At 40.6% G+C, this 15,019-nt stretch overlaps 2 protein-coding genes across 2 annotated transcripts; one reads left to right on the top strand and one right to left on the bottom strand.

Annotated features, from left to right (window-relative positions):
• The first annotated feature begins 1,790 nt into the window (after positions 1 to 1,790).
• On the top strand, positions 1,791 to 10,061 carry xk (X-linked Kx blood group (McLeod syndrome)). The gene is made up of 3 exons (XM_071476896.1): positions 1,791 to 2,035; positions 6,119 to 6,381; positions 7,887 to 10,061. The coding sequence occupies exons 1-3, from the start codon at positions 1,791 to 1,793 to the stop codon at positions 8,822 to 8,824; spliced, it is 1,446 nt and encodes a 481-aa protein (XP_071332997.1). The 3' UTR covers positions 8,825 to 10,061.
• Positions 10,062 to 10,186: 125 nt separating this feature from the next.
• On the bottom strand, positions 10,187 to 14,478 carry LOC139620891 (dynein light chain Tctex-type 3-like). The gene is made up of 5 exons (XM_071476910.1): positions 14,324 to 14,478; positions 12,001 to 12,042; positions 11,768 to 11,891; positions 11,563 to 11,640; positions 10,187 to 11,003 (listed from the first exon to the last, which is right to left on the bottom strand). Exons 1-5 carry the CDS (start codon positions 14,348 to 14,350, stop codon positions 10,933 to 10,935), a joined length of 342 nt encoding a protein of 113 aa, XP_071333011.1. The 5' UTR covers positions 14,351 to 14,478; the 3' UTR covers positions 10,187 to 10,932.
• Positions 14,479 to 15,019: the final 541 nt, after the last annotated feature.

A 15,019-nucleotide genomic window follows, 5' to 3' on the forward strand; every position in this document is an offset into this window, starting at 1 on the left:
TAAAATACAGCAATGTAGAAATACTCCACAACAAGTGAAAATTCTCCATGAAAATCCCACTAAAGTAGGCCAAGTATTGGCTGCAAAATATTAAAGTAAAAGCACAAAAGTACATCTTGTAAGATGTCAGAAGCCACTAGTTTAATCTTAATCAATATGTTATGTCATTATGTATTTTAAAATCGTGTTATATTATCCACTGTGTGAAATCTGCATCTTAAAAGTAACCACTAACTGAAGCTGTCAAATTGTCAAAGTAGTGGAGTGGAAGTATAAAGTAGCACAAAGTGGAAATACTAAAGTACAACTACCTTACTCAAGTACTACTACTTGAGTAAATGTACTAGTTAGGTGAATGTAAGGCTACTTTCCACCACGGCAAATGGCAACTGGGGATGCAGGCACCATACTGTTTACAGGAGTTTGAGCATAAGGGGGTCACCCAGCTAACAGTTATCGGTTCCGGGAACGTACGGCGAACTTCCGCTGGAGGCTGCAAGAACGTTCCCCCAAGGGTTCGAGTAATGTTCGCGGAACGTTTCCCCACAGTAGTTAAACGTTCGGCGAACGTTCGAGAGCTGCCGTCATCTTTTTGTCAATTTCATTTTACCGGAAACCAACGTTCCGGGAAGGTGAAGAAAACTGAATTACCTCAGGGAGCACTCGCTACGGGATCTCAGAAGGTTCAGGATACTATTTGTCTAAGTGCTGTAAAATATGTCTCTATGTAATGGCTCCCACACCAAATCACGAGTCCATAGAGAGCTTCTTTTTTTTTTTTTTTTTTTTTTTTTTTAAATAGTTTTCTTCATAAAGTAGAAGAAATTATTAAATATATGGTTAGTGCCTTTGGGGTGTAGGCCTACAATTTCCATCAGTTACCAAACATCATGATGCCCATGGTCTATCCACCACGGCAAATGGCAGCTGGGGATGCAGGCACCATACTGTTCGTAGGTATTTGAGCATAAGGGAGTCAGGGTCTGTTGGATCAAAATTCTTCTTTTATTCTATCTTTTTATTCAAGAAATGGAAAGTGAAGAGACTGGTGTTTAAATACTAGGCTACTCACTCTCCATGTCATTCACGTGCTTCTCCAGCAGAGAGTTGCTGTTATCAAGATTGGAGGCAGACTCAGGACCACTATTAAACTGTTATTGTTTCTCACTGTCAGCTTTCCTATGTGATTAGATGATCAGTTATCTGTGAAGCACTAACTTGGATGAAAAGTGCTATACAAATAAAGTTTGATTGATTTTAACTTGAGAGTTTTTATCCTGTGCCAGTTTAATGCTTTGTTAGTGTTCAAAGCAATTTATAGTTCGTTTTGTTGTGTAACATCAGCATCTTCAGGTCCCATGTTGAGCTTCATCAGTTTTCTTAATACTGGGACAAATGTGAGGGATCATTTTTTTATGACAGAATTAAACCGAATCAAACCAAACCATTCTCCAAATGACATTGATCAAAAATGTTTGCATAAAATAAAAAAACAAAAAACTTAATGACAGTCTGCAGGGCCTTATCTCCTCCCTCACTGAGGAGGTAAGTGTGGAGCATACAGCGCCTCCTGCGCCCTCCGCAGTCTCTCCCCGGGACAGCACATCCCTCCTCTCTCCAATCGCTGTTGAGCTGCTGCTGCTGCGGCGGCGGCTGCTCCTGACCCGACGCCGTCCCGTCTTCTGCGGGCGACTGACAGACCCTCCCTCCCCCCCGGCGCTAACGTTATGGATGGACGGACCCCGAGAGAAGCAGCGCGCCGCCTTCCCCAAATGGCGGAGTGAGTGAGGATGCGACTCCCCAGTTCCATCTTTGTGTCGGTGTCTCTGTTCACGGCCGAGACGACGGCAGCGCTGTACCTCAGCTCCACGTACCGCTCCGCCGGAGACCAGATCTGGCAGGGGCTCACCCTCCTCTTCACGCTGGTCCCGTCCGTGCTTGTGCAGCTCACCCTCACCTTCATCCACCGGGACCTGAGCAGGGACAGACCGCTCATTCTGCTGCTGCACATCCTGCAGCTGGGACCCGTCGTCAGGTCGGTGCCGACTTGTTTATTTCTGTGTTTCACTCATTGTTGTGCCCACACACACACACACACACACACACACACAGAGGGAGAGAGAGAGAGAGAAGCCCCTGGATACCGTAGGACTCTTCATCATCACCGTGCCAGGCCGTGAAACGTTTGTTATTACTCACAGGTGTCGAGTCCACGGATGATTTGTCCGGCCTGCGTTGCACATAAGCTGCTTATGGGTGGTTTGATGAAAGCATTGCGCACATGCTGTTGTTTTTATCCCCCCCCCCCCTCCCATATTTCCCCCCTTTTGTCTCGAACTGGCTGTAAACATGCTGGTGCAGTGGACGTATGTCATTGAGCACGGAAATAAAAGACTGATCAATACTCACACTGCTCATCGATATGTTCCACATACCCACACAGCTGTCGACCTGCTCAGTCACCACAGTCAGTGTACTTCGACTAAGATCTCCTCCTTTTTCACGGCTGGATCACCCTCAGGCCATGATCTCACAGGCCGAGCTGTGTCTAATTTATTCCTCACTGCTCTGTCTGAGAAAACATGAACTCACCCACCGTGTGGCCCAGCTGGAGCACATGAGGAATCTGACAGGCATAGATACATACTGTGGCTGTTAAACACTGATGGAGGAACCTATAAACATCTGTGCACAAGAGCTTTAAATCATAATAGGCCCGGTCTTTCCCTGTGGAAGCCCTGCCCTGGTCTGGCTGGACCATCTGCCTCAGCTGTAGGAATCTGAGCCTAATCCTGCATCTGGAAACCCTCCCTGCTGTTCACGCAGATATGTTATCAAACAGAGCAGGAGATCCGACTGTGTGTGTGTGTAATCACATGAAAACCTATTCAACCCCTGAAATATGGAAACCAGATCTATTATTGGCCGTCACCCTAATGTAAACACATAATTAGAGTTGAAACAGTGACTCAGTAGATTGACAGACAATTAATGAACAACTTTAATGATAATCCATTAATGTTGTTTTTTGCTATTTAAGCGTTCGGGTTGCCACAGGGCAGCAAGTATTACATCATTTTAGACAGAAGTGAATATGCAAGATACAGAGTAGATAATAATAAATAAATGAATACATATAGGGAACATTTGCCTAGTTGTATGTAGATAAAGATGAAAAAAAAGATCATTGAAGGAAATCTTATCTTCCAATAAACCTTATAATTTACTGAGCATTGAGTTGCAGGATGTTATCTCTACCAGCACATTATCCAGTCTTTGAAATATGGAGCTGCAACTGTATTTTTTAAAGTTATTTTATTTATTTTATTTTTTAGTTCTTAAATCAAAAGCCAGTTTTTGTCTGGTTCAAAGCTGAAATGTGTAAAATGTGCTGCTTTTCTCTATTTTATATCATTGTAGATTCAGTGTCTTTGGGGTTTGGACTGTTGCTTGGACAAAATAAATAACAAATAGTGATGAGCCCAAACGATTAACTGAATGATCGAGAAAACAACCGTCAGGGAAACTGTGATAATAAAAATAGTAGCTTAGTGCAACTATAGGCTACATATAATTATGACTTTTCACATTACAGTTTGTGAATCCGAACAGTCAATTTAGCCTTGGATTGAAACAGTTATGTTTACATATAATGGTCGATAATTTAACCAGCGTCTCTCATAGTGTGTTGATTCCCCGGCAGTGGCCTCTGTGAATCTGACCCTGTCTGGTTTGTTCCACCTTCAAGTGTGGATTCAAATGATTCTTGTTCTTCTACTGACTTCTACGTCTGTCCTCAGTGAAGAGCAGATCTAAGAATAGCACATGTCGCTGCTGGCTCCTTATCTTTGACAACACAACCAGAGAGAATGTCCGCCTCTACTGCCTGTAGCACGGTAGCACTTCCTCTGCTCAGGCTCATCAGCCTGAAACAACACTTAGTCCTTATCATTTTGTGTCAAAGCCGCAATGAAACATTCATCTGTTTGTTTTTATTTTCTTTATTCCAGCATCCTCTCTAATTAGCAACCCTATAATTCTTAATGTCTGGTCATTGTATGATCATTTCTGCTTTCACTACACTAAACAGAAGTGGAGTTTAATCTGTCTGTTAAGTGTGAAAATACATTTTTATCCTGGAAACATCCTGACAAAATAATCTTGACTCTTAACTCCAGTTTTATTTGTGTAGCACCAAATCATAACATACATTATCTCAATGCTCTCTACAGGGTAAGGTCAAGACCATACAATATTATGAGAGAAATCCAGCGGTTCCCACAACTAGCAACATTTGGTGACAGTGGAGAGGGAAAACTCCCTTTAACAGGAAGCCGCCCTCCACTCAAGACTGTTTACTTCCTCTTACCTCTCTAGGATGTTTGAGCGTCACTGTAGAAGGCGTGTATGTGTGAACTGATAACGTGCCATCACAACTAATTTGTGATGTGTGATGTGGTAACTTGAACCTCCAGTGCACATACACTAAACATGGACTTTTCACTGAAGTCAGAGATATCTCGCGCCCAGCAGTTAAATGTCATTGAACAATATTTGCATATTCTCACATTCTGGATTTTCCAATAAGGGCATTTTTAAGTATTTAATTTAGCTTTTGGGGCAAAAAAAAAAAAAAAAAATCAAATATAAACCTGCAACTTGGCAACTTAGGGACAACAGAAACAAGCTTTAAACACAACACTGACGTCTCACCTTTTAAAGCTGATATAATATACTTTATAGCAAACATTGTCTGTTTACACATCTAACAGACATGGAGTGACATTATTCATTTATTCATTTGGAGTCCTGTGTCTGGTCAGCTGAACCTAAGTCCAAAATACACTCTCTTTTAGTTCTGTTTTTGGTCTTTACCAGCTAAGCAGGAAGTTTTTTTTCTGAAAACAGCTGCTGCAGCTTAAAAAGACACAATGAGAACAGTGGGTGAAACAGTAAAGTGGCAGGCTGGAGACCAAAACCTCTGAGCATAAAGAGACTAAAACACTCTGTGTGCTGAGATTATTTTTTGGGTTGGTCATTGTGAGCAACTTGTTTCACAATCAAGTAGTAATCTGAGTGGTTTGTATTATTAGAAAAATATTGATAATAGGCGCTTTAAATTGAGATTATTTTGTCAAAATTTGGGTGCTTTGCAACCTTCTCTTTCTCCTTCACCTAAAGACACATCCACTCAAAACGTGCTGAACTCTGAAGAAATAGTTTGCAGCTGTTGTTTGTCACTTTATCCTTGAATGTTTATCATCTCAAAACCAGCTAATGGACTCAATCTTCACAGTTTTATTTATTCATATTTCCTAATCAAGCCAGTGATGTGCATGTCTCTCCAGTGTAGACTGTCCCTCAGCATCCCTGTGGCTTAAATCCCCCTGCCTTGCTGTTTTATTGGCACCGTGTATCAGCACTGCTTTACCCACACAGCACTGCCTCGACCTCTGGCCCTCCGCCCACATCTGCACTTAAGTGCTTTTTGTATCCCACTAGCTGTAACTGTGACTCTCACTGTTACTGACAGATCTTTAGACCTTCATTATAACAGAAATCGATGCTGATGGTAAAATTACGTCTGGCCTGCCTGGTTTCTAAAGCTGAACTGCAGCATGTCATTGTTACTGAGTTAGTACTGAAACAATTAAATGATTAGTATTCACTTATATTTTTTTATCTGAAACAATTATTAATTGATTAGTCACAATCAATGGAAAATTTCTCTGAAAAAATACAGAATTTTCTCAGGTTTCAGTTCCTCAAATATCAGGATTTGTTACTTTTATTTTTGTTATATCTTAATAAAGTTTTAGACAGTTGGTCAAAAAAACAGGCAATCTGAAGACATCACCCTGGCCTCTGGGAGTATTTGAATGAGGCATGTAATTATTTGTTAATATGTGTGCGTGTGTGGATACCAGCAAGATCAGCCTCTGTTTTGATTAAGCCAGTGGGAATCGCAATAACTGAAATGAAATTGAAAGGAACAATTGACAGATTAATTGTCAATGAAAAGGTATCTGCAGCCCTCCACCAAGTTCCTCTAAATAACCAATCAGAAGCGTTTTCAGCTCCTAATGATCTCTGTTCCCCTGGTGTTGTTGTACTGCAGGTGTCTGGAGGCGTTTTGTATCTATGGCAGTGTGGGCCAAGTGGAGGAGCCTTATGTCAGCATCACCAGGAAGAAGCAGATGCCCCGCGGGGGTCAGTCTGAGGAGGTTGAGCGGCAGGTGGGGCAGGCGGAGGGGAAACTGTTTACACACCGAGCAGCCTTCGCCCGCACCTCTGTCATACAGGCCTTCCTGGGATCAGCCCCCCAGCTCACCCTGCAGCTCTACATCTGCGTCCTGCAGAGAGGGGTGTCCATCGGTAGAGGTGAGTCTCTGGACTCTTTCAGCTAACTCCACTCAAGAGTGGAGCTGTCACCAATCCATAGCTCCTCTGTGGTGTGGGCTGATCAGCTCGGCGCCATATTGGAAATAAGAGGTTGGCGTTTTCATGAGTCAAAGTGGCGTTATGTAACTCTGACATCGAGGATGGAAAATGGTGAATCTCTCTGCCAATTGATGCAGATCTGGGGTCAGCCTGTCTAACTCTGTTGTGTGTGTGTGTGTGTGTGTGAGCCAGCATTTCTGTTCCTGAGAGAGATTTAGTAAAAGGTTCACAGGGTCAATGGAGGACATCTGGTTTTTGAATTAGGACAGAATAAAAGAGATCACAAATACAGTACATAAGTGTTATTTCCTCTGCTGCTGTTAGTCTTGACACTTCTGTTTCACACTTACCGAGTCAACAGCCGGTATGAGCTATGAGCTTCAGGGCCTTTTAAAGGGTAGGTTCACAATTTTTCAACCATAGTCAAGCGCCCATATGTACATGACATTTTTTTTCTTGCTGCTCAAACTGTACGGACTAAATGATCCCTTCATTATGTGCTTTCAATGTAAGTGACGGGACAAAATCCACCCGTCCTCCTCCAAACTTTTTCTGATGATAATTTGAGGCTTGAGTCGGCTGAGATAGACTGAACTGTGGGTCTCATCCAAAGTAACAGTCTTTTTTTCTTGTATTTTACTGCTGTATTTGTGTGTATAAATGGTGAAACTATATTTTCTACAACCTAGAACTTTCTATGCCTCTGAGCCGGCGACAGGCAGAGCTGGAGGCAGTGTTTCCAAGTTGTCCGTCCGTCTATACCATTCTCATGAATCATCAACATCTCAGTAAGGCCTTGAGGGAATTTCTTCAAATTTGGCACAAACAGTCACTTAAACTCATGAATGCACTGAGTAGAAAGGTCAAAGGTCAAGGTCATGGTGACCTCATGTTCATGTGACTGCGATGTATATCAGCAACACCCATTCACATTCACTTGGACTCAAGGATGAACATGAACTGTTATGAATTTGTTGGTCAAAGGTTAAAGGTCAATGTGACCTCACACAACACGTTTTTGGCCATAACTTAATAATTTATATGCTATTTATGACACAATTTACCATAAAATTATGAAGTGATGACATTTTATATCCAAAATTGTCAAAGGTCAACTTCACTGTGACATCATAATGTTCTGCAAAAACACTATTGGCCGTCATTATTCAATGCTGCAACGTGACTTGTTTGTGGAGGCATACAACCGCAAGCTGATCATTTTCGTCTAATAATATTGTTAGTCGTTATGACTAAAGATTTGTAATTTTTTTCATTGGCTTGTGTCATTTTTCGTGTATATTTGGTACCAGGCAGCTTTATACTTTGATAAATTGACTAAATTAGACATAAATGACTGTGACTAATGACTGGACTCCTGAGGAAAGGTTTGAAAAATGTGAACCCATTCTTTACATGATGGATTTTTCTCTCTTTTTCCATGTCAGGCACACTGATGGTGATCTCCCTCCTGTCCATTGTGTATGGGGCACTGCGCTGCAACATCCTGGCCATTAAGATCAAATATGACGACTATGAAGTGGATGTCCGGCCCATGGCTTATCTGTGCATTTTCCTTTGGAGGAGCTTTGAGATCGCCACTCGTGTAGTGGTCCTGGTTCTGTTCAGCTCCGTGCTGCAGCTCTGGGTCCTGCCTGTGGTTCTGCTGAACTTCCTCATTTTCTTCCTCTACCCGTGGATCCTGTTCTGGCAGAGCCACTCACCATTCCCCGAGAACATAGAAAAAACTCTGACCCGGGTGGGGACCACCATCGTGCTTTGCTTGCTCACCTTCCTCTACGCTGGCATCAACATGTTCTGCTGGTCAGCTGTGCAGGTGAAACTCAATGACCCGGACCTCATCAATAAGTCCCAGAACTGGTATCGCATGGCTGTGTACTACATGTTGCGTTTTGTGGAGAACGCCTCACTGCTTCTGCTGTGGTACATCTATAAAACTGATATCTACAAGTTCATCTGTGCCCCGCTGCTGGTGCTGCAGCTGCTGGTCGCCTACGCCATCGCCATCTTCTTCATGCTGGTCTTCTACCAGTTCTGTCATCCATGTCGGAGGCTCTTCTCCTCCAGCATGACCCAGGGCCTCTGGAACTGCTCCTCTCTTCTCTGTCTGATGTGCAACTCTACTTCTCCACAGAACAGGCCAATAGGAAAGGCCGTCCTGGAGCCGCCAAGCCCCTCCGCGCACACAGAGCCAGCTAATGACAGAAGCCACGACACAGCCAGTGACACCACAGACGACATGCCTAACGACACGAGTTATGACATGCTCAACGACACAATCTATGACATTCCCAGTGAAATAGGCAATAATGTAGGAGGTGGAATCAATGGCGACATTAGCCACAACGTATCCTGCAGTGCTTAAACCATCACAGTTGTCTGATGTGCCATTCAGAGGAACGACTCTGACAGTTATCACACCCTCTGTAACCTTTTAAGTGCCACATGGATCCCTCTGTGAGTTGAGTTTTTCATTTTAAATCCTGTGATCTTAACCTCACACAGTATATCCATCTCAGCTCTGTAATCTGTTCCTCCTACATGAAGCAAACGTGTCCTTAACTTGAGATGTGCCCTGGCTGCAAACATGCACAGTGTTCACTCGTGTTAACCAGCATGCACAAACACAGATGAGCTGGTGCTCACCCATCTCATCAGCTAACAACCTAACGCATCGTCCTGCAGCCTTTAATATAAATCCAAGCCCACGCCATGGACACCACCATTGCTTTTTTTAGGTTTGGAGACTGTGTTCACTTATATGCTGCATTACTGATCACAAGGAGCCATGCATTTGAATTGATTGTATTTAATATCTCTCTTAAGCATGGAGGTGTGCATGTGTGGAGGTGTAACTATTATTCTCTGGGGGGGGGTGAGTCTGTTTTGTACAGGTTTTTTTTTTTTTTTTTTTTGTCTGAGCCTCCTGCTATTTTTACAGCTGCAAGCAATCAGCTTTTTTACTCCTTGATAAGAGCTTTATCATTAACGTGCGCTGCTTCTGTGATGTATTTGTGCTCCACACATTGTCAAAGAACCCGTTCGGTCGCCAAACATGTTACTGTAAAGCACGCGCATCTGCAAGCGTAATGTTTTTGCACGTTTATAAAAAGGATTTAAAGTGGCTTTGGTTCAGCCGCTGAACAGCAACAGCTGTTGTGATGTGAAATGCTTTTGTTTGGATGCATTTGTGTTTTTCTAATTCATGCTCGTAATGTTTCTCAGCTCTGCGTCTGTATGTCTCATCAGTTAGAATATTTACACCGAGTGCACACAATTGTTTGGAACTGTAACCATTATTTTTGCTTTTTTTTATTTCAACCTTTAATGCATACTTGTGTGTGTGTGAGAGGGAATGTCAGTGTTTGTCTTTGCACTAACTCCTTTTTGCAATGTATCTGCAGAGGGATGACAACCTCGGGAATCACATGAATGCTTCTAATATTTGTACAAGACAAGTAACCTTTGAAGCCAAAAAAAATATGAAAAATGTATGGTACACATCAAACATTCTCATAAATAACAATATAGAAGGCATTTAAAAGATATAATCCCACTTAAAAAAAAAAAAATCAAAATAAATTTATATTTCTATGTGAAAACTGTGTGTATTGTTTTCTTTTTTAGCGGAGAAGCACTCACCCTGTATGATCCTGTGCTAACCTCTAGTGGACGAAAGACCAAACTACAAATTAATCTGCTTAACAAATCAGTCAGAGGACAAAACTACAGTTTGGTGAATATATTTAATGACTCCATGGCCCATGTGCAGAAAAATTCATAAAACAGCTTCAATGATCAACAAAATACAGTTTAATAGGAAAATTCAAGGATTGCCTCAGGAAAAGTCTAGAAAAAGTGCCTTGGTTGTTGGGACTGACCATTAAACGGCTCTATCCTGGAAATACAATCTGCACAGCTACAAATACAGACTAATATAAATATCAAGAATATTAACGCAGACTAGTAGATAGCATAAGTAGTCCATTATCTACTAAAACACAACAACTCATCTGAATGAACAGGCTACTTTCCTCTGCAGTAATAGCTCCGTCTTGTTTATTTGGAAATGTACTGAAGGAGACAAATGATAAAAACAAATGAAGTTTGACATTAAGGAAAGATTACAGGGTCTTGGTCAATTTATGAAAAAAGTTGATGGATCACAATATTTAGTGTTCACTTTTTCAAGACAAGAATGATACTTTCCACCAACCTTGCACTCTGCCCATGAATTTGTTCCCTACAACGCAACATTTTCATACAGTCAAACTGGTTCCAGGCTGTAGACTCACAAACCACAACTCTTATTCTGAAGATATGTTTTTCCTGCCTGTGGGGAGAAAACAGACTCACTGTACATTAACTTCCACCGGAGGGTCTTTATGGCTTCTCTGCGACAGTGCCACTTAAAGCGCAGCTTCAGACATGATGTTGTTAGAAGACAGAGCAGAACGCAGCTCTGTGCCGCTGTCACAGCGCCACAGCGAACACGCTGACCACACAGTACATGGTGCGATTCTCCCACCTGACTGTGCAGCTTCCTGAAGGAGACAAACAGCAGAAGAAATTATAAAGAGGTCTATAAGGAATTTCTCTTAGATTTTTCAATTGAATACAAAAACCTACATCCAGTTATCAGAGCTGAAACTATTAATAGTTATTTTTATCTTTATTTCTATCTTATTAATATTATTATCATCATCATAAAATTGGTTTATTTTATTTTTCTATTATTTTTCATTTTATTTTGGTACCACAAAACATGTCAAGTAACATACTTAGGCCTTGAATGCTCAGTCAGATCCTTGATCTTCTTCAATTATTTTTCAATTAGACAGTTTACAGTTTAGTTTTTAATAAGAATTCTGCCAATTTAAGGTTGTACGCTGTAGACAGGCAGTCTACAGCCTGTGTTTAGACAAGATTTAACATTTGAAAATTTTGCTTCTCTTATTGAATAAAAAACATTTTTGTAGAAAAACGTTCCTCTAATCCTGAAGTAAAAAAGTAAAAAGTATCATTCTGGTACTGATTCGGTACTGAAACTCAGATTTGAACAATTTCAAATGACACCAGCTCTAATTATAGGTAGTTTCTAACCGTCAGTGGCAGTGTCCCAGTAGCAGGAGTTGGCTGTGTGGAGACCAGCACCGCTCTTCTGCATGATGGTACAGTTTACTAGGAAACACCAGAGACCAGTGTCACTCACATGTTTACATACACACACAAGCTCTACATGTCAACATATGATGTATTTTACGACCTGGACTGTCATGTTACTGTATATGGTAGATAGCTGGCTCACCCATGTATTTGAACGGCCGTCCCTGTTTCACCAGGTGAGTCAGAGAATGCTCCACTATACTGGCCGTCCACTGGTTCACTTTACTCTGATTATAATCTGTTCCACCAATGACACCTTCAATACACTGACACAAAAACAAACACAGAGAGGAAATCATGAACACTGCTGTCACATGAAAGAGTTGATTTACATCAAAATACAGTTTATTAACAACTCCAGGGATTAAAACTCACCTCTTTAACTGAAACACTGGCGTCATCAGCATTGAAGACGACCTGCGGGATAATTGAAGAGTTAGGGGCATCTGTGTTGTTTTATTCCAGTTTTTGTAGGAAGAAACCACCTTGATGACTGAATTAGTCTATATTACACTCAAATTGTGCATAAACCAGGATGTGTCATTTACGATATCATGTTTCACATCCATGATTCTAACATATGTTGCACAACAAGAATCTATTCCAATATCACAAGAGTAATATTGTGCTTTAAAGTTACAGCTGTGTTATTCAATAATTTTGATAGTAAAATTTAATCAAATCTAATTCACAAGTTAATTAGTTATTCATTAAAAAAGCATTTCAAATACTATATGTGATATACAGTACATTTAACAACCCAGTTGTATATCAAATAAGTTTATGGAGAAGCACTATACAGCAATGGGGTCTAAGACTTTTGGAGAACAGTTTAAGATGAGCTGCTCTGTTTATGAATTAATCAGCCTGTAACCAAAGACTAAACTGAACTTAACCAGTGTGTGTATGTGTGTGTGTATGTGTGTGTGTGTGTGTACAAGCACTGTATGACGTGTGCACTCATGTCACACACAAAGATCTCTTCCTCTCCCTCTAGAAAAACAAGCTACTCAACAATGTCTAATCCTGAAGTGAACGTAATCCTTCTCACCTCCAAGCTAAATTGAGGATCCGGCAGGTTAACTTTTTATCTTATATATTTTATATTATTTTATACTTTTATTTATCTAGTGCTGGAACACCCTCACTCACACTCACTTTGCTCAGAGAGTGATGTATCACACAGCCAGGAGTGCTGTGTATGTACATCTGTAGGGGACGTGTATACAGGACAGGTGAAGAGAGAGACTGTATTCCTGTGACTATATTTGCTTCTCGCATTAAAAAGGTTGTAGTTTAACAGGTGGTTCCCAATTCTCAGACGTCAGACTCTCACCAGCTCATGAACACACCATAACAAAAGATATTATACCACTACACTTTCACCACTAATGAACTCCATTATCGATCAAATCATGTAAAATCTTTTTAAGAAGGAATTATTTGATAAATGTATGTGATAGAAATAGGCTGATTTCAGGGAAAGTGGGACCGTTTTTTGGCAAAACACGACTTTAACAGTTTGTCCACAGTTTTTTTTAACTTATGTCGACATAAATGCCTCCTCTTTTGCAGAAGTGTGATCTAATGGTTGAGTGACACATTTGTTTTAGCATTGACACTCATCATACCTGTGAGCAAACAATGCTACCAAATTTATTCTGATATTAATTTCTGGTCACTCCAGATTTTATCCATACAATCATTTAACTGAATTAAAATACGCTGCTACTGAATACAATTAATCAGCAGTTAAAGTAAACTATAAAAGAGTGTTTCATTAATAACAAATGAGCAGAAAATAAATTTAAAACTTGTTTAATTAGTCTCAGGGTCTGGCCTTAATAATTCATCTTTGGACATTTTCTCCATTTACTCTAATGGCTTCTGTTATTGTCCTTTTCCTTCTTGTCTTTACTCAGCTTTTTGTTAATAGTTTATTTTTTATTTAAATTCACTTTCTCTTTTCTCCTAAAGCGTGCATGTCATTGCCTTTAGGCTATTTAATATAAGAAATTAGAATTACCCCTGCAATCTTATTTATTTGTACATTGTTATATATTCACTCAACTGATTATTATAAAGAAATTCACTGTTTTAGCATTTTGATTCACTGTGTCATTGCTGCTCAACCTGAACTCTCCTGTCCCACATTGAGACATTAACAGTATGAAGATAGGTTATTGTTTCATAGTTGTTTTTCTTTGTCAGGGTGCAGAACATTAGGTTTGCAACCATAACTGTGACATTTCAACAATTTAAAGTAAAACTGATATTCAGAAATAACACAACAACAGGTTTGGTCATAAAATATCTCACGGTGAACTATATATGTGTGGATAAAACTCAAATGTCCCATGAAGCTGAGCCCACTTTGACTGATTTATCAATTCATTCATCAGCCCATTGCATCAACTGAACAGGCTGTTTCAGTGTGAGTGAAACACACAGGCCCCCAACTCTAACTGTACCTCACAGTGTCTGTTCACGATTTATTTGTTAATAAAATATCCAGCTAACAGTATGTAGATGTAAATGTGATGATCGGACCACACCCTGATCGCTGTACCGTTAACTACTGTTAGCTTCAGTTAGCTTCAGTTAGCATGAGCTAACTGGCTGTAAAGTGTCTCCTGTCGAAACGATTGCGGACGTTTCGACCCTAAATTTAGTGAGAAGTTATAACAAATAGTTTCACCTCTTCTCCAGAGTTATACTCCTCCATGGTTACCGCCACAGACACAGCTGTCTCCTCTCTTTTTTTCTGTCTGTTGTTCAGTTATTGTCGCTGTTGCACTTCCTGTCGCTCACAGACAACGAGCACAGACAAGACACTTCCGGTCCTCCTGAGGAAGCTCACAGCGCCTCCCTGTGGCTGAACACACACACACACACACACACACACACACACACACACACACACACACACACACACACACACCACGGAACAAGACCAGGCCCCGCAGTAGAGGGCGTCTCACCCACATTTGTTGTAAAGTCAGCGACATTAATACTAAGGCATGAAACACGACCACACAGTGACAAAAACTAGCAAACAAACAAATAAAAATAGGTGAAAAATAACCACTAAAAAACCAAAGGTGTACAAAAAACAAGCACAAAATGACACAAAGAGACACAAAACACCCTCCAGCATGTTGCCCCAGTCTTATGAGGGTCCCTCGGTCACATCTACATATAAGACCTTACTGTTTTAGTTCATAATGAGCTCATTTGTTATAAAGTTATGTTTTGTCAGATTATTGTTTTTTTTTGTGAGACAAGAAACAATTAATTGGCAAGTCAATCAACAGAAAATAAGAAAAAATACTAAAGTGTCATCAGAAACATGTATTTAGAGTATTAAATGTAAACGAGCCATCATATTATACTC

Source organism: Trachinotus anak, unplaced genomic scaffold (assembly GCF_046630095.1).
Source record: "Trachinotus anak isolate AG129_WGS33_773 ecotype Australia unplaced genomic scaffold, CSIRO_AGI_Tana_v1 ptg000001l, whole genome shotgun sequence".
Lineage (NCBI taxonomy): Eukaryota > Metazoa > Chordata > Actinopteri > Carangiformes > Carangidae > Trachinotus > Trachinotus anak.